Genomic DNA, 19,198 nt, shown 5'->3' with positions numbered 1-19,198 from the left:
CTGCATCAGAAACAGGTTCATTTTGTCACTCTCTGGCTTCTCAGCATTCACTGTGTCACATTCTCCCTTAGAAATTACCACATAAATGAAGATTAAATTATCAGGCCAACTCTCAAAAACTTAACTATCACTGAAAATAACATTTCTTGGAAGAGTCTAGTGAACTGTAACAGAAAAATACAACATCATCCTGTCATACCCAACGAAAAGATGCCCCAAATTCCAACTGTAACATGAAGTTCCTTTCTTATTTTCCTCAGCACACAACCAGGAATGACTTCTCATCTCTTAGTCCCCATCAAGAGCATCATCAGGAGATGAGTTTTAAACTATGCCAGTTCCCATGGAAGATAGGGACAAAGCCAGGAGAAAGAAAAGGGTAGGATAAAAAGCAGTAACATTTGTTTATTTATATATGTATATATGAAGGTCCGAAGCCCAAAACTATTACTGCTAGAATTCAGTCTTTTTAAAAAAGTTTCCTGTGAACTAGCCTGCAAATCTAACTACATTATTATACTTACTAAGAGATCTGGATTCCTGGGTCAGGAAGATCTGCTGGAGAAGGGATAGGCTACCCACTCCAGTGCTTCCCTTGTGGCTCAGCTGGTTAACAATCCACCTGTGATGTGGGAGACCTGGGTTCGGAAGATCCCCTGGAGAAGGGAAACACTACCCACTCCAGTATTCTGGCCTGGAGAATTCCACGGATCAGAGTTCCATATAACTGAGTGACTTTCACTTTCAAGAAAGCTGGAACACAACTCACTTATTTGGCAACTATCTGCACTTACCAATACTATACCAATACTGTCTATAATCAACTACCCCTTTTCAACTTTCTGAAAAGTAAAAGCTTAGTATTTATGGAAGATAGAGAAGTGAAGGAGTGATGACTCTCTTTAACAGCACACGCAAAGAAATGGCTTTGTACATGATGTACCCAAATCAGTGGAAATACATATTAGGTGCTTTGGGATGATAATACCAAAGTCATTCATCCAAGATACTTCAAGAATGCCTTTTTAGTATGCAGTTCTAGAATATGTTCAAATCTTTGGAAATTGTGAGGTTTGTTTTCTCTTTTTTTTTTATTACCAGATACTGAAGCTGAAACTCCAATACTTTGGCCACCTCATGCGAAGAGTTGACTCACTGGAAAAGACCCTGATGCTGGGAGGGATTGGGGCAGGAGGAGAAGGGGACGATAGAGGATGGAGATGGCTGGATGGCATCACTGACTCGATGGACATGAGTCTGAGTGAACTCCGGGAGTTGGTGATGGACAGGGAGGTCTCGCGTGCTGCAATTCATGGGGTCACAAAGAGTCGGACACGACTGAGCGACTGAACTGACAGACCGAATGCTTGTGTTCCCCTCAAATTCAGATGCTGAAAACCTGATGCCCAACAAGATGATATCAGGAGGTAGAGCCTTCAGGAGTGATTAGGTCAGTAGGGAAGGGCCCTCATGAATGGAATCAGTGCCCTTCTGAAAGAGGCCAGCAAAAGCTCCCACCGGTTCTGCCAACTGAGGCCAGTGACAAGGCACTATCTGTGAATTCCCTGTGAATAAAGAAGTGTGCCTTTACTAGACCCAGAATCTGCCTGCACCATGATCTTGGACTTCCCAGCTCCAGAACAGTGAGAAATAAATTTCTATTGTTTACAAGCTATCCAGTCTAAGATATTTATTTTAATAGTCCAAACAGACTAAAACACTAGAGATTTTTTTTAACAGTTATAAATAGTATTTTTATGGGATGTATATAAACATATTTTGCTGCGTTGATTGGATGAGTAAAAAACCAAGTCAGCAGTGTACTCTAATACAATGCTGAATGAAAACGTAAACTCATTAAAAGTGATTAGAGTGCAATTTAGCAAAAATTACCAATAGTTTTATAAATGCTCATAGCTTCTGACTCAGTAATTCAAATTGTAAGAATTTATCCTAATAATCAGAGATTTGTTCATTAATCCATTTAACAAATAATTGAAGACTTAATTTGTGCCAGGTATCACTCTTATGAATAAGGATGTTTATCACATTGTGTATACAGCTCCAAAAAGTTGGGGGGGAAATGTCAAATAACAGAAAGCTAACAAATCAGAATACATCTAATGGATAAAATATTATAACACCACTGGAAATGACATTATCAAATATATCAAAAAATATTTAACAACATAAAATGCTCATGTTAAGAAAAAAAATTTTTTTAATTTTACAAAAACTACATATAATTACATATATAACTATATGTATGATCCCAAATCTGTATTTTAGATCTTATTAGTCAAGATCCTTAGTTAAGTTACTCAATCTCACTCAGCTTCAGTATCTTCATTTATAAAATGAAGATTTTACATTTTACATGTAAAATAAGGATTTTATGCTTCACATCTTAAAGGCTTGTCAGATGAGTTACTTGCAAAGTGCTTACAATATTCTCTAGTACATATAAAGTGTCAATAATTATTTGCTAGTGATATTATTATATACATAGATGTTGAATATATATGTGTATGTATTCAAGAAAAAATGGAATATCAAAATATTATCAAAGATTCTGAATTCTAAATAAATAATTATAAGGCAATCAGGAAATTTCAATACTGATTATGCATTATGATATTAAAATTATTTTATGAGTCATTTTTTGTTTTTTAAAAAGTCTTTATAGCATAGTGAACTATTTATGAATAAAATATAAAACCTAAGATTTGTTTTAAAATACTTTGGTAAGGGGCTTACATGGAGAGATGGGTTTTTAAAAATTTTTAATGTTATCAGAAATAAACTACCTCTGGGTAATAGGATTATTAGTAGCTTTGCTTTATAAATTTTCCACTTTCCAAATTTTCTATGGTGATTAAAAATTATTTCTGAAATTAAGAAAATGTTTTCAAAAAATTTTGACATTCCTTACCAATACTCCATCCACAGATGAAACTTTTTCCCAAGTTAACCAAGCTCTTTCTCTGACATGATCTGGTAGCTTTAATTTCTGACATAATGCAGTAAAATCAGGTTCTTCAGTTTCTTCAAACTCAAGCCTACCAAATGAAAAAATATATAATAGGCACATATTTCAATCAAATTAATCAGATAAATATTTGTTTCAATAGTTTGCACAGAATAGCACTATCCTGAAAGACAGCATCACTAAATACTTTAGAATCTTATTTATCTTTGAAAAAAATTACACTTAGAATTTAAACATATATTCATCTTTTTCAGTCTTTCCAGAATGGTAATACCACACAGTGAAAAATGTTTGCTGGTCTGGTGAATCACATACTTCAGAGCAGCAAAGTAGCTTAAAGTAAGTACAAGAGCTAAAACTGTTTGGGAAAGTTGGGTTGGTTAACAGCAAGAGGAAAGCAATAGATAATATTACAAAACCAATTTAATATCACTAACTTTTGCTAAAATTCAGTTTACCCTTCACAGTGGTTTATTTAATCTACTTACTAGTAGTTCTTAGATGAGGATTAAATTCAGCCTTTTCTTCCTGATTTTCCTTAACCAAGACAGGCAGTCAAAAAATTCTTCTTGGCTAATTCTTTTTCAATCAGTTAATGTCTACTTGACCTCTAATAATAATAGTAGTAGTACAAGGAATAGCTTATAATTTTTTAGTATTTATTATGATCCCACACAAAGTACCTTAGATGAAGGTAGATTGAATCCCCACATCGGCCTATTAGATAAGTCCTCTTACCCTGTTTTACAGATAAATACCAAATCAGAGAAGTTAAAGCACTCACTTGAAATCACAGACAGTATGTCAGAAACCCTGATAGAAACCCAATAATCTAACTCTATAATCCTGGCCCTTGAGCACTATTCCAGACTGCCAACCCTTCTCTGAAACATAATTAACTTTTGGTTATCTCAAGAATGAAGATGGTGTGCTGTTTCCCTTAAGTAAACTTTCAATTCTCAAAGTTGACATGGGCTCCATCACTGGAAATGCAGTTGGACTGGGCCCTGAACCCACCCCAGGTAAAATTCTTGGCTTCAGACTGCCAGGCAGTGGTTCTATCTCTGTTAAGTAGTTAACCCGTAGTTTGATAGCCCATAAGGACACATTTTATGGGTAAGAATAATCAAGAACAGACTATCTTGCGTGGTTCTGACTTAAAGAATTTGTGATAGTTTCGTCATTTAAAAGTATATAAAATTAAGTGTTTGAAAATAGAAGGAAAAAAAGACTTTCTTTTCCCAGGTGATGGTCAGAACTTCAACATTTCTGGTTACTCTACAATATTCAAGAATGCTTCCATGCTCTGTGGATAACAGGGTTCTTTGCAGTAGACTTCACTGCTCTTACCAAAGGGAAACTGGAAAATACTGGACATATCAGAGTTTAATCAGAAACTAATGTCTTCTCCTAGAACATCCCTGGGCTTTCTTTTTTTTTTCCCCCACTAGTGAGAATGATTTTTAATTGATAAGACAGTCATATATGAATTTCTAATAGCCCTTCACAAGCCATTTCCAAAAGCTTTTCCCAATCTTTAACAATTTGTCCCGAATTCTCTTAGTGCAGGGGGAGGTGAAAGAAATAGGACCTGCTGATGGGCTAGAACTGTGGGAAGGAGACAGAAAGGAGTCCCATTTCACTGTAATTGATGTGCAGTCTCAAAGCAGGGCCAACTCTGACAATAATAATGGATAATTATACTCGTTCAATTTTTGGTTCTAACCATAAAGCATCACAATCAAGAAAAATAAGATGTTGCAATACATTATCTCCCTTGTCAAGTTCCACTGCATTATCGTAGACTTGCTTAAATTTAGAATCCACTTACGAGAAGAAAAATAATTCCACGTGAGCACAAAAACACTCGTTTTGTACTACAACAAACGAAACAAACAAACAAAAAACAACAACAAGGACACCAGGATCCTTGCTGGCTCAAAGCCGAAAGGCAAAATGGAAGAAATAACGAAGCACGCTGAAGCCAATGAAAATACGCAACAAGAGTTCTGGAAAACAAGAGAAAAGTTTAGGAACTTTTAAGCTCTTGGGCTAAACGTCTCACAATATTTTTGCCCAGGCACGAGTTCTTTCTAAAGAGTTACGTTCCACCAGTCACTACCGATGGCCGTGAATCCTCAAGACCGAAAACCCCCTTCTAAGAGAACGCCACAAGGCGCCTCAGCCGAGCTTCCTGGGGGATAACTGACACTCAGGACCCTACCCTTCACGTCCGCGGGCATCTCTGCCGCCGCATCCAAGGCTTTTCTGGCTGTCTCTCCCAGGACTGGGCTTCAGATACAGCTGCGCGCCCAGAGGGGGTGGAAAAAAAAAAAAACTTCCAACTGTTGCATCGTTAGAGACCAAAAGAGAAAGTCAAAAGACCACTGGAGGACCACAAATCTCAACGGGGAGAAAAACCTGTCCAGCAGACACCAGTTAGTTCTTTTCTTTTTTTTCTCTTTTGCGTGTGATGGGGTCTTGAAATCACCCGCCGGATGCGCAGGGCCGTCTCGCGGAGCAAAGGCGGCACCTGTCACTTCGCTCAGCGACCCGAGCCCCACCCGCCCGACACCTGTCAAGCTGGAGCCGAGACCCCCTCCCGGCCGCCCTCCCCTGGCGGCGCCCGCACCGAGACCCCTGTCAGCTCCCTCCGGGCGCTCCGCCGCGAGGGGTGGTGGAGGGGGGACCGTCCTCCCGCCCGGACCGGCGCCCCGCGGGGACGCGCCCCCGCCTAGACGCCGCGGCGCCCGCCGACGCAGCCTCGGGGCGCCCTCCCCGTTCGCCGCCCGCCGCCGGTGGCTCGGCCCGCTCACCTGGCCAGAGGCAGGTCCTCGGAGCCGCTGTCCTGCTCGGGGTCCTCCTCAGGGGGCGGCGGCAGGGGCGGCGGCGGGGGTTCCGCGGCGGCGGCGGCGGCGGCTGCTGCTGCTCTCCGGGGGGTTTTGGGCGGCATGACGCGCTCGCTGGGCAGGCGCCGGCGGGCGCTGGAGGAGGGCCGGGGAAGGGAGAGGACGCGCGCACCTCGGGCACGCCCCGTCCTCGGCCGACTCCCGTTACAAAAATAATTTGAACGTTCCCCTGAGAAAAAAACCGGGCCGGCCCTCCCTCGCCCGGCAACCGAGCGCCGCGGCCAACCGCGGGAAAACGTCACTTCCGCCCGCGGCGTCACGTCCGCGAGGCTCCCGGGCCCGCCGGCGTCGGGAGGGCACCGGGGTGCTGGGCTAGGCGAGGCAAGGCAAGGCGAGGCGCGGGCCGAGCGGGCGGGGAGTCCCGGGCCGGCAACTCAGGCGGCCGCCCGGAGGCAGCAGCCGCTGCCGCCGCCTCAGCCTGCCTCTTCTCGAAACTCGCCCCTGCGGGCGTGGGTGGCCGAGTAAGGGCGCTGCCCGGCCCGGTGGGTACGCGCGGGCTCCCTCGCTATAGCCGGGTGGATCCGGGACTACAGCCGAGGCCCCCGCCGGGGAGTATCGGGCGAGCGCACCCGGGGCGGGCACGCCCCTCTCCTCCGTGGGCGGCACCCTCCCGCTCGCCCGCGCTCCTCCCGCTCAATCCGTTAAGCGAAGTCAGCCAAAACAAAAACAAATACCCTCTGGGACACCTATGAGGAGCTGGATATTGCCCACTACTAGCGGAGACCAAGTATGGGACGACGAACCTGGCCTTTTGAGAGTTCTTTGAGGGAAGAGGGGTGGGGGCTGCGGGCAAAGAACTGATGACAAGGTGCTGCGCGGTTTTAATAGTAGCGTAAAACCAGGAAGCACCATCGAAACGTCTAAAGGACATCTTCACAGGAACAGGGGCATTTGAATAGAAGTTTGCCAGACGGACCTCACCTCTAAGGAGGACTTACTATGTGCGCAAGGGATTGTTCTGGCCATTTTACCTCATTATCTTACCGAATCCTCAGAAACAGCCCTTTAAAATGAGTTGTAGTCGTATTACACTTTAGATAGGGAAAACAGGTTCAAAAGAGTTAATTCATTTGCCCAGTACTCCAGTATTCTGGCTTGGAGAATTCCATGGACAGAGGAGCTGACAGGCTACAGACCATGGGGTCTCTAAGAATCAGATACGACTGAGTGACTTACACACACACACACACAGAGCCGATGGGTGTAGAGGTTTTGAACCCAGATATATTTGACTCTACTTATCCATTACGTTGTGTTAAAGAAAACACCAAGAGGAGAGAAATAGCATGTGCAAGGCACAAAGACATCAGAAAAGAGTTTGCAGGAATTACTGTGGTCAAACACTGACTTAGAAACTGTTTCCTGTCTCTTGGTATTTACTTATGCTAATAGATTGCCTAGTTTGAGTACCTGCTTTTGTCTCACTGGCAGATGCTATGGGTTGCCAGCTCGGAGCGAAACTGAGGTGCTATGAATAAAATACAGCTGTGCTCTGATGTGAATTCCCTCATCCTTGGAACAGCTCAGCAGGGCTGAGGCAGCCAACGCCTTCAGGCAAGTGGTAGCTCTTGGGTTTATCCCTGTGGGCCATACAATGGATTATCATTTTCTGTGTATATTATGGTGTATGCCAGAATGTGAAAAGGGGTTAGCAGTTATTGGCCTACTCAACAACAAGTTCTGCCTAAGTTCAGAAACTCTCTCTTGTGGACTCAAAAGTTTATCAGGAGTTAGGGTCCATGCCCAGACCCAACTTCAGAGGCCAAATACCATCACAGCGGTAATTCCACTCATTTTTCCCAGGATTCAAGTAGGGTAGTAAGGAACACAGCGTACAGTTTTGGTTTTTGTAAGATGCAGTTTTGGTTTTTGCAAGATCAAAGACAGTCAGCTGGGAGCCTCTAAAATGAGATACAGATGACATAGTTCTACCCCTTAACTATTTTGAGAATGTGTCACTTGCAATTGCTGCAGCCATAGTGACTTAAGACAAGCTGACCTGAGGATGAGGCAGAAATACTAAAGATAGCTCAGTAGTAATATCAGAAAATCTGGGTCTTTGGTGACGTGACTGAGCCTCTGATTTGACTGGCCCTGGAGCTGACCTTGATGGAGCTGGGCTTTTCAGTTGTTTCCACCAAAAAGCATCAAAACCAATAATTTTGCTCCAGTGAACTCCTTCCATATAGAGACTAGTCATTAATGTAGCCTTAGTACCTAACATGGTGTTGGGCACACGGTAAATGCTTCTTTGCTAAAACTCGGGATGGAGTCAAAGTAGAGGAAAGTCTGGGAACTGAAGTAAACTCTCTTCATATATAGATATGACTTGCTTTATTAAACCTATTTTGTCAATACCTGAGTTTACTGTAATTATGATAGCTCAGAGATTTCTCACTTTACAAAACGATGTGTATCTTACCATGGATACATTTAAAGTCCTGGGAATTCCCAGTGGTTAAGTCTCTGAGCATTAAATCCAGTGGATAAGACTCTGCGCTTCCAAAGCAGGGGGCACGGGCTTGAGCCTTGGTTGGGGAACTAAGGTCATGTACACTGTTTGATGTAGCCAAAATAAAGTCCTTATACAAAACTCAGGAGAAACTGAGTCAATTAAAAATCCCTGTATTCCTCCCACAGCTTTCTGTTGCATTGCCAAAGAAGTGTTAGAAAGTCTACAGATTCTCCAAGGAAGTTTCCCCCGATCTTTCTGCACCTTCATAGTAGTTTTAAGATTACTGTAAAACCAAAAAAAAAAAAAAAATTCTGTCTTAGATTTTCTACCTGGAGACAGAACTCTCTTCAGTTTGAGGCCCCTTCAGTGATATCAGACCTTTTTTTTTTTTTTTAAGCCTTCCGTAGTCTAAGTCTACCTTTGACTTTTTTTTTTGATTTTTTTTTTTTTTTCGCTGTGCTGGTTCTTTGTCCTGGTGCACAGCCTCTTCATTGTGGTGCGTGAGCCTTCTCTGGTTGCGGAGCACCAGCTCTAGAGTTGGAGGGCTTAGTAGTTGCAGCAACAGGCCAGCTGCCCCGTGGCATGCGGGATTTTAGTTCCAGGACCAGGGATCAAACCCTTGTCCCCCGCGTTGGAAGGCAGATTCTTAACCACATTGGCCCATCAGCAAAGCCCCTCGACCTCCTTGTAAACTGCCACACTGTCTCCATTTCTTTCCCATCTAGCTTCTTGAAAGGGTAGTCCCCGTGTGCGCTTCTCTTGCAACTCCTCAGCCTGCTAGTGTTGCCTCCAGCGCTCCACTGAAACCACTCTCTCAAAGGTCACCAGTGTCCTAATTGTCAACTCATGGCTTCCTTTTGGTCTCAACCTACTTGACCTTTATTGCAGTTAACACAGTGAACTACTTCCTCTTAAAGCTTCCATAGTCTTCCACAAATTCGTGGTCTCCTTGTTCCCCTCCTCTCTTCTGTTACTTCATAAACGCCTCTACTAGTTCTTCTAGCAGTGCTGCTTAAAGTGTGGTTCTTGGACCAGTGCCAGTCTGCAAACTACTTCTGTTTAGTACACAAGGAAATAAGGACAGAAGTTAAGAGTAAATGTTTCAGGCTTCCCTGCTGGCTAAGACAGTAAAGAATCCACCTGCAAAGCAGGAGACCTGGGTTCGATCCCTGGGTTGGGACGATCCCCTGGAGAAGGGAAAGGCTACCCACTCCAGTACTCTTGCCTGGAAAATTCCATGAAAAGAGGAGTCTGGTGGACTACAGTCCATGAGGGTCACAAAAATATAATTAGCATTCTATAAACATGAAAAAAAAGAGTAAATGTTTCACAGCGTTTATAGGAGTTTAACATTTCAGCAGTATCCAAGCATGTGATCGTTGGACACCTCTGGTTAAACAGAGTATAGAGTGGTTCAGATTTCTCCAACTTGTGTGACAAATAGTAGGTGTGTGGCACGAATTGTAGGTCTGTGTCCTTGTCACGTGCTATAGGACCACATTAGTGAAAGAGTGAAATTTTTAAGGTTAGTTTCTCAACTGTAAGCCAAAAGTGAATAAAAATATGTGGAAATGTAAATTTTTCCGTTTACAACTAGTTATTTTTACAGTCATTTTATTTTTACAGCCATTTTCATTTTTAATCAAGCCTGTTTTTGAAATTCACAGCTAAAGTTGGGAAGTAAAATTTGTGTCATTTATTTTTAACCCTAAATTACAGATGGTGAAATAAGCCTTTTCTGTCTTGTCAAGAAAAGACACGTCAGTAGTGGGTTAGTAATGATAGTAGTAAACTGAATAATAACCAGAGAAGTAATTCCAAAGAATTAAATATCTGAGTGTTTGTATTAACTTTGCTTAGAAGTGAAATTCCCCATCTACTGAGTTCACAGCCATATCTCATAGCCAAGTACTGAAACTATGAACTGACTGATGAAGCAAGGCCATCAAATTTCAGTGGCATTTATACATAAAACATAAAAAAACTATGAATTTGAGAAAACATTTTGGATTTTTATTTTCTATGAAAATAGACACACATAGGGAATTCATGAATCCAGAATTCCTTTCTTTCATTGAAAGATAATTTAAATGTAACTATTAACGTAATAGGATAAATCTTTGGAGCAGGCTACTGATGAAGAATTGAAAATGAATTTTTAAAATAAAGCATCATTTGCTTCATTTGGAGTAAAAGTTAAGAATGAATATCTGAGCTTACTGAATTTCCTTTAAAATCTCAGTGGTTAGGACCCAGCACTGTTGCTTCCTGGGCCCAGTTTCTATCCCTCCTTGGGGAACTAATGTCCCGCAAGCCTTGTGGCGAAAAAAAAAAAAAAAGTAAAGTCTTTTCTTCCATTTCCTTAAACATACCTTTAAGAGACTGATTGCTCTGCTATTAGTATTCTTAAATACAACACAGAAACAGTTTAGGGACTTCTGTGGTGGTCCAGCAGTTAAGACTCCTCACTTCTACTGCAGTGGGTGTGAGTTTGATCCCTGATCAGGGAACTAAGATCCCAACTGCCCCACAGTGTGGCCAAAAAATAAAAATAAAAACAACGGAAAATAACAACAAAAACAACAAAGAAACAATTTAAATATACATTATGCTAGTGGCATTGTCAACAACCAAGCTACATTAGAGGACTTAACAAGGAAGAAACACATCCAATTATCATGTTAAAAACTTTAAATGTTAACAGATGTAAAATATTAAATATTGTTATAGTATTTAATATAGGAAATTGTCACTTCACTGCCAACCTTTTGTTTAGACCGTGGAGTGATGGAAAATTAAGGGTGTATTAGCTATTCTCTATATTGATCACCTATCTGTACACTTTCAGTGAACAAAGTGCAGTTGTTATAGTTTTTTCCTTTTATCTTATGTTATTTTTTGTTTTAATTCTGTTTTTCGAAATGCAGTTTTATGTCTGAAATACTTGAAAGTGTGAGTGAGCTTGTGTTTGGTGTGCCATTTTTGTTTCATTTCGTTTTTCTAGTGCTTTTCCATATTTTACTTTCCAAAAATTTATGTTTCACAAAAAATTAAAATTAGAAAGTTCATTCCTTTATGGGTGCTGTGAGATAGCACTGGCCTAGAAGATCTTCATCTCTCTTCTATTCTTGCTCTATTTCATTCCCATGATTTAAGTCACCTCCCACATGTGTGTGCTTAGATTCTTTCTGATTTCAAGGAATAGAAACCTACTCAGTTTACCTGAATTATTCAGGGTTTAAAAAGGCAATGCCAAAGAATGCTCAAACTACCGCACAATTGCACTCATCTCACACTCTAGTAAAGTAATGCTCAAAATTCTCCAAAGCAGGCTTCAGCAATGCGTGAACTGTGAACTTCCTGATGTTCAAGCTAGTTTTAGAAAAGGCAGAGGAACCAGAGATCAAATTGCCAACATCCACTGGATCATGGAAAAAGCAAGAAGTTCCAGAAAAACATCTATTTCTGCTTTATTGACTATGCCAAAGCCTTTGACTGTGTGGATCACAATAAACTGTGGGAAATTCTGAAAGAGATAGCATACCAGATAACCCGACCTACCTCTTGAGAAACCTGTATGCAGGTCAGGAAGCAACAGTTAGAACTGGGCATGGAACAACAGACTGGTTCCAAATAGGAAAAGGAGTATATCAAGGCTGTATATTGTCACCCTGCTTATTTAACTTATATGCAGAGTACATCATGAGAAACGCTGGGCTGGAAGAAGCACAAGCTGGAATCAAGATTGCTGGGAGAAATATCAATAACCTCAGATATGCAGATGACACCACCCTTAGGGGAGAAAGTGAAGAGGAACTAAAGAGCCTCTTGATGAAAGTGAAAGAGGAGAGTGAAAAAGTTGGCTTAAAGCTCAACATTCAGAAAACTAAGATCATGGCATCTGGTCCCATCACTTCATGGCAAAGAGATGGGGAAACAGTGGACACAGTGTCAGACTTTATTTTTCTGGGCTCCAAAATCACTGCAGATGGTGATTGCAGCCATGAAATTAAAAGACACTTACTCCTTGGAAGGAAAGTTATGACCAACCTAGACAGCATATTAAAAAGCAGAGACATTACTTTGCCAACAAAGGTCTGTCTAGTCAAGGCTATAGTTTTTCCAGTGGTCATGTATGGATGTGAGAGTTGGACTATAAAGAAAGCTGAGCACCAAAGAATTGATGCTTTTGAACTTTGGTGTTGGAGAAGACTGTTGAATGTCCCTTGGACTGCAAGGAGATTCAACTAGTCCGTCCTAAAGGAGATCAGTCCTGGGTGTTCATTGGAAGGACTAATGCTGAAGCTGAAACTCCAATACTTTGGCCACCTCATGCGAAGAGTTGACTCATTGGAAAAGACCCTGATGCTGGGGAGGTTGGGGGCCGGAGGAGAAGGGGACGACAGAGGATGAGATGGCTGGATGGCATCACCGACTTGATGGACATGAGTTTGGGTGAACTCCGGGAGTTGGTGATGGACAGGGAGGCCTGGCGTGCTGCGGTTCATGGGGTCACAAAGAGTTGGACACGACTGAGCAATTGAACTGAACTGAACTGATGATTAGTTTAGAGGGAAAAAGAGCAGAAGACCAAAGAAAGATTCCCTGCTGCTGCATCCATGTATTTTGTCATCTATCCAGCAGCAGGCACTGTGAACGCTGCTATTCTTCATCTCTTTGTTCTGTTCTCCTGCCACAAGAACCTTCTCTCCATGCTACCAATTCACATTCTTCAGGAGAGAAAACGTGATCAATCCCCCTACTAAACTGTAATTTATATTAACAGGATCAGATAACATAATTCATGGAGCTCGGTGTCAAATGAAAATGTAGAGCCTATTGTTCGAAAATTATTGAGACTTCCAAGATGGTGACAACAGAGCTTTAAATCAAGTTCAAGGCCCTTCTAACGTGGAGTGTTACAGAACTGCATGGTCTACATGCCCCAAAAGCCAGGTCTGTCCATGAGGGTAGATCTATGTCTGTTCCGCTAAGTAGCATATCCCCATGACTAGCATGTGTCCACAACACTGAGCAGTCAGTTGGGTAGCCAGTTTAGTACTACACTATTATACTGGGTTGACCAAAAAGTTTGTTTGGGTTTTTCCATATGATCTTCCAAACAAACTTTTTGGCAACCCAGTATTAGTTTCCCCTCCTCTCCTGCCCACTCCCGTCTTCACTCCTTTTTCTTTCAAATGACCCTAAGGCTCTATTTTCTAGAGAATCCAAGCTAAAAGACTTGGCGCCAGGCTAAACTCCAGTTAGAATGGGGATCAATGGGGTTTTGACTCAACACCACATTCTGTGGTTAAGTCATTGGAAAACAGAATGTGGATGGATCTAAGGGACTGAGAATAAAGCATTTCTATCTTTGTGTCTCATGTTCATTTTCACCAAAGAGCATCTACCACAGCAGAGGTCCTCAGGCACCAGGTGAACAAGATAATTGTGGTATCAGCTAGCACAAAGAGCCTGTGATAGAAAGGTCATGGTGGCAGGGATGAAAGTCTTGGCATGGGTCCAAAACTATGGTCTCTTCACCAATTCTGTTCTAGCTAGATTACTAGTTGGTGCCATTGCTGAACTCCCAACTTGCTATTTTCGGAGACCAAAACTGAGCCTTTGATGAGGCATTACTCTTTGAGAAGACTGTCTGCCACTTGATGGCAGATTGATTATACTGAGAAGGAGGAGATAGTGATTCATCTTTATCAGAACCGGTGACTAATGTGGTTATGAGCTTGCCTTCCTGGCCCTCAGTGCCTCTGCCAGCACCACAACTCAATTTATGGAAGCCTAATATACTGACCAGTTGATCCTAAAGGAAATCAACCCTGAATATTCATTGGAAGAACTGATGGTGAAGCTGAAATTCCCATTCTTTGGCCACCTAATGTGAAGAACTGACTCATTGGAAAAGACCCTGATGCTGGGAAAGATTGAAGGTGGGAGGAGAAAGGGACGACAGAGGATGAGATGGTCGGGTATCACTGACCCAGTGGACAGGAATTTAAGCAAAGTCCAGGGAACACTGGAGGTCAGAGGAGCCTGGCATGCTGCACTTCATGGGGTCACAGGGTCAGACACAACTTAGCAACTGAAGAACAACAATATATTGACATGATTTCTCTCATAATAATGGCTCAGATCAAATAATCCATTTTATGACAAAAGAGAAACAATGAACACATGACCAGGGGCCCCTCTGGTTTTACTGTGGGACACGTCTATATTAGATAGATCTTATTGCATTAACAGAACACTCCAGACTTAGCACATTCCAGACTGCAGGAACCTCCTTGCAAAATACAGTATAAGCACCAAACCGACTGATCATATATGATGCTGTGGCCCCCAACAACTAAAATATAAGGGTATAAGAAAGAAAGAATGGAGATAGAATTAGCCCCTTGTGGTGGATGAATGGGGCTTCCCTGGTGGCTCAGATGGTAAAGAATCTGCCTGCAATCCAAGAGACCCAGGTTTGATCCCTGGGTTGGGATGATCTTCTGGAGAAGGGAATGGCTACCCACTCCAGTATCCTTGCCTAGAGAATTCTAAGGACAGAGGAGCCTAGTGGGCTACAGTCCATGGGGTGAGGTGGATGGATGCTGTTGGTGCTTTGCTTAAATCTCCTTTTTCTACTGGCACTCATCCCCCAGCTAATGTGAGTGTTGACTGGGGATTGTCCTCAGCCAAATGGGAGTTGCCTCGTCTATGACATCTATAGTCCCTGACCCCTCATCTATGACATCTGTACTCCCTGATCTTAGTTCCCTGAGCAGGGATGGAACCCATGACCCTGCATTGGAAGAGTGGGGTCTTAACCTTTGGACAGCCCAGCAAGTTCTGGTCCCAGAGTTTTTCAGTTGGCAATGAGGAATGAGATGTTGAGGGACCAGACAACACCTAGACATGCATAACCCAGAAATGTGGGAGATTTAATGTCTGAGGAGAAAAATTTTATCTCTTATTTATTTTATGTATCAAACAAAGGAAAAAACAAGGGGATTTAACAGATCTTTTTTCTTTTTTATCTTTTGACCACACCAAGAGGCATGTGGGTTCTTAGTTCCCTGACCAGTGAGCAAACCTGTGTGCCCTGCCTTGGAAGTATGGAGTGTTAACCACTGGATTGCCAGGGAAATCCCTAACATAAATTCTTTGTCTTCTTTTTCCCAGAAGTTTGTTCTGAGATCAGGGTCATTTATGTTGTCTTTTTAAAGATGCTCTCATAAGACTGAGCAGTTATTACCAGTTGTGTTTAATATACAGTGATGTCAAGTTCAGGCTTCCCTGGTGGCCCAGTGATGAAGGATCCACCTGCCAGTGCAGGAAACAAAGGTTTGATCCCTGAAAAAGAAAATGGCAACCCACTCCAGTATTCTTGCCTGGGAAATCCCACAGAGGAGCCTGGCAGACTACAGTCTATGGGATTGCAAAAGTCAGACATGACTTAGCAACTGAGCACAAACACTCACACAATGTCCAGTTCATAGAAGAAGCGATAAAGTGCATATATTAATACATGTAGGATGAACAATAATGTGTAGACACAGGTTATCTCTCTTCATTCACTTTATTTTTATACAATAAGTTTAGACTTGTGCAATTCTATGTATGGTGTTCTATGATACAAAAAAACTATAATTTTAATTTACAAATCTATACAATCATTATTGTGAGATTCTTACATTATATGTAAAGTTGTATAATATTAGTTCATCACAGTACATATTATAATCACAGAGCAATCAATCTCTAAAAAATGAAAAAAAGACATAACTGAAAAAGAAATACACTTCAATTAGAAAGCAGGATACAAAAGCAAGACATGACAATATGCTTTTTATTAATACAAGGAAGTGAAAGTGAAAGTTGCTCAGTCGTCTCTGACTCTTTGCAATCCCATGGACTATACAGTCCATGGAATTCTCCAGGCCAGAATACTGGAGTGGGTAGCCTTTCCCGTCTCCAGGGGATCTTCCCAACCCAGGGATCGAACTCAGGTGTCCCACATTGCAGGTGGATTCTTTACCAGCTGAGCCAGAAGGGAAGTAATATAAGAGATTTACTTTAAATACGAAGACACGACTAGGTTAAAGTGATGGACATAAATATGCCATGAAGATATTAATCATAAGTTAGAGCTTCTATTTTAATATAAAAAAAAGTAGACTGGGACTTCCTGATGGTCCAGGGGCTACGACTCTGCACTACTAATGCAGGGGGCCCCGGTTCAATCCCTGGTCAGGGAACTAGGTCCCACACACTGCAGCTAAGAGTTCGCACACTGCAAGTAAAGATCCTGCGTGCCACAACTAAGACTTGGTGTAGCCAAATAAAAACAAATATTAGGAAAAAAAGGAAGTAGGCTTCAGAACAAGGAGTTTTACCAGAGACGAAAAGGATATTTCATATTGATAAAAGAATCATTCAAGAAGATATAATACTTTTAAATATGCATATGTCAAATATAACTTCAAATTCATGATGTAAGAATTGACAGAACTTAAGGAAAAGACCCTGATGCTGGGAGGGATTGGGGGCAGGAGGAGAAGGGGACGACAGAAGATGAGATGGCTGGATGGCATCACCGACTTGATGGACATGAGTCTGAGTAAACTCCGGGAGTTGGTGATGGACAGGGAGGCCTGCCGTGCTGTGATTCATGGGGTCGCAAATAGTTGGACACGACTGAACGACTGAACTGAACTGAACTGAACTGAAGGGAGAAATAGACAAATCCTTAGTTGTGGTTAGTGATCATAGCACTTATTTCACAGGAATTGATAAAAACAAGTACACAAAAATAATTGAGCATTTTCTAGATTTTTTTGTATTGATCTCTAATTTGAATCTGCTAAGCCCAAAAAACATACTGTTTGATTTCAGTCATTTGAGATTTATTCAGACTCGTATTATGGCCTAACCTATGGTCTGTCTTGGGAAATCTTCTATGTGTCTTTTAAAAGATGTGTATTCTGTAGTTGATGGGTATAATAGTCTAAATATCAATTAGCTTAATTTTTATATAGTGTGATGTAGGAGTGATGGCTCATTTTTTCCATATAAAGGCTCAGTGATTTCAGTACTATTTGTGAGAATCTTTGTGAACAGAATGTATAAAGAACTCTTCCAACTCAACAATAAAAAGACAAACAACCCAACTTTTTAAATGTTTAAAAACTTTTAAAATACTTGAAAAGACATTTGCCAAAGGAAGATATATGAGTGTTCAATAAGCACATGGAGAAATGTTCAGTGTATTAGACATTGCCGCTGCTGCTAAGTCGCTTCAGTCACGTCCAACTCTGTGTGACCCCAGAGACGGCAGCCCACCAGGCTCCCCCCTCCCTGGGATTCTCCAGGCAAGAACACTGGAGTGGGTTGCCATTTCCTTCTCCAATTCATGAAAGTGATAAGTGAAAGTGAAGTCTCTCAGTCGTGTCCGACTCTTAGCGACCCCATGGACTGCAGCCTACCAGGCTCCTCCGTCCATGGGATTTTCCAGGCAAGAGTACTGGAGTGGGTTGCCATAGGGAAACTCAAAACCATACTCTCCAACAACTAAAATGCCTCGAATTTAAAAGAAGGCAACACCAAATGCTGACAAAGATAGGAAGCAACCAAAACTCTCATTCATTTATGGTGGGAGAATGCAGTCCACACACTCCTAAGGTGGCCCTCTGTGATCCCTTCCCCTTAGTATCCCTGCCCTGTGTTCCCCCCCTCCTCTTGAGGGTGAGTGGAACTTGTAATGGAATATGGCAATAGAATGTGGCAAAGGAGATGGGATATGCTATGCTATGCTATGCTAAGTCACTTCAGTCGTGTCCGACTCTGTGTGACCCCATAGAGGGCAGCCCACCAGGCTCCCCCATCCCTGGGATTCTCCAGGCAAGAACACTGGAGTGGGTTGCCATTTCCTTCTCCAATGCGTGAAAGTGAAAAGTGAAAGTGAAGTCGCTCTGTCGTGTCTGACTCTTAGCAACCCCATGGACTGCAGCCTACCAGGCTCCTCCGTCCATGGGATTTTCCAGGCAAGAGTACTGGAGTGGGGTGCCGTTGCCTTCTCCGAGGAGATGGGATAGACGTGGTTAAATGTATTTGATTACTTGATTACGTAGTATGATTGTAGCACTCATCTTGCTGAGGTCTCTTGCTCCTTAGTTGGCCTTGAGGAAGCAGCTGACCATTTAAGGAACCCCACATAAGGAACTGCACGCAGCCTCTGGAAACTGAGGGCAACCTGCAGCTAAGAGCCAGGAAGAAAATGAAGCCCTCGATCCTGCAACCAAAAGGACATGAATTCTACTGACAACCACATGAGTCTGGAAGCAGGTCCTTTTCCAGTTGAGCCACCATATGAGAAACTAGTCTTGTTCAACACCTTGATTGCATCTTTCCTTGCAAACGATCAGCTAAGCTGTAATTCCTGACCCACAGAAACTGGGAGATAATAAATGTGTTTTGCTTTAAGCTGTTATGTTCATGGTAATATTGTTAAGCAATTAATAGATAACTAATACAGACTATAAAATGGCACAACCACTTTGGGAGATGGATTGGTATTTTCTTACAACATTAAACAGAAACCCACCATAAAACACACATATTCTACAATCAAGAGAAACATCATAAGTCCTCAAAAAAGACCCATATACAAATATTCATAACTTCATTCATAATAGCCAAAATTCAGGAAAAACAAATTTCCATCCATACAAATGTAGATAAAGAAATTGTGTGTATTGATACACACAATGTATTTGTGAAAATTGTGAAAGTGAAAAGTGAAAGTGAAGTCGCTCAGTCGTGTCCAACTCTTCGTGACCCCAT

General features: G+C 42.1%; 1 protein-coding gene and 1 long non-coding RNA gene across 4 annotated transcripts in view; one reads left to right on the top strand and one right to left on the bottom strand.

Annotated features, from left to right (window-relative positions):
- RB1 (RB transcriptional corepressor 1) overlaps positions 1-6,158 on the bottom strand; it is a 120,354-nt gene extending 114,196 nt beyond the window's left edge. Inside the window, exons 1-2 of one of the 2 annotated variants that reach the window (XM_070800086.1) lie at positions 5,806-6,158; positions 2,933-3,059 (exon numbers count right to left, since the gene is read on the bottom strand). In XM_070800086.1, the coding sequence (XP_070656187.1) occupies positions 2,933-3,059; positions 5,806-5,942 (264 nt within the window). In that variant the 5' untranslated portion in view covers positions 5,943-6,158. The remainder of the gene's footprint in view (positions 1-2,932; positions 3,060-5,805) is intronic. The other variant, XM_070800084.1, reaches the window with a different exon arrangement.
- On the top strand, positions 6,152-18,838 carry LOC139186183 (uncharacterized). 2 transcript variants are annotated; one of them, XR_011569687.1, is made up of 3 exons: positions 6,152-6,224; positions 7,330-7,452; positions 18,530-18,838. It is a non-coding gene; the product is annotated as an uncharacterized lncRNA (long non-coding RNA). The 2 variants fall into 2 exon arrangements; XR_011569686.1 differs by lacking the exon at positions 6,152-6,224 and adding an exon at positions 6,280-6,625.
- The last annotated feature ends 360 nt before the right edge of the window (positions 18,839-19,198 follow it).

Source organism: Bos indicus, chromosome 12 (assembly GCF_029378745.1).
Source record: "Bos indicus isolate NIAB-ARS_2022 breed Sahiwal x Tharparkar chromosome 12, NIAB-ARS_B.indTharparkar_mat_pri_1.0, whole genome shotgun sequence".
NCBI classification, from domain to species: Eukaryota; Metazoa; Chordata; class Mammalia; order Artiodactyla; family Bovidae; genus Bos; species Bos indicus.
The sequence above is the reverse complement of the archived record's forward strand: the minus strand, read 5'-3'. Positions and strand labels throughout refer to the sequence as shown.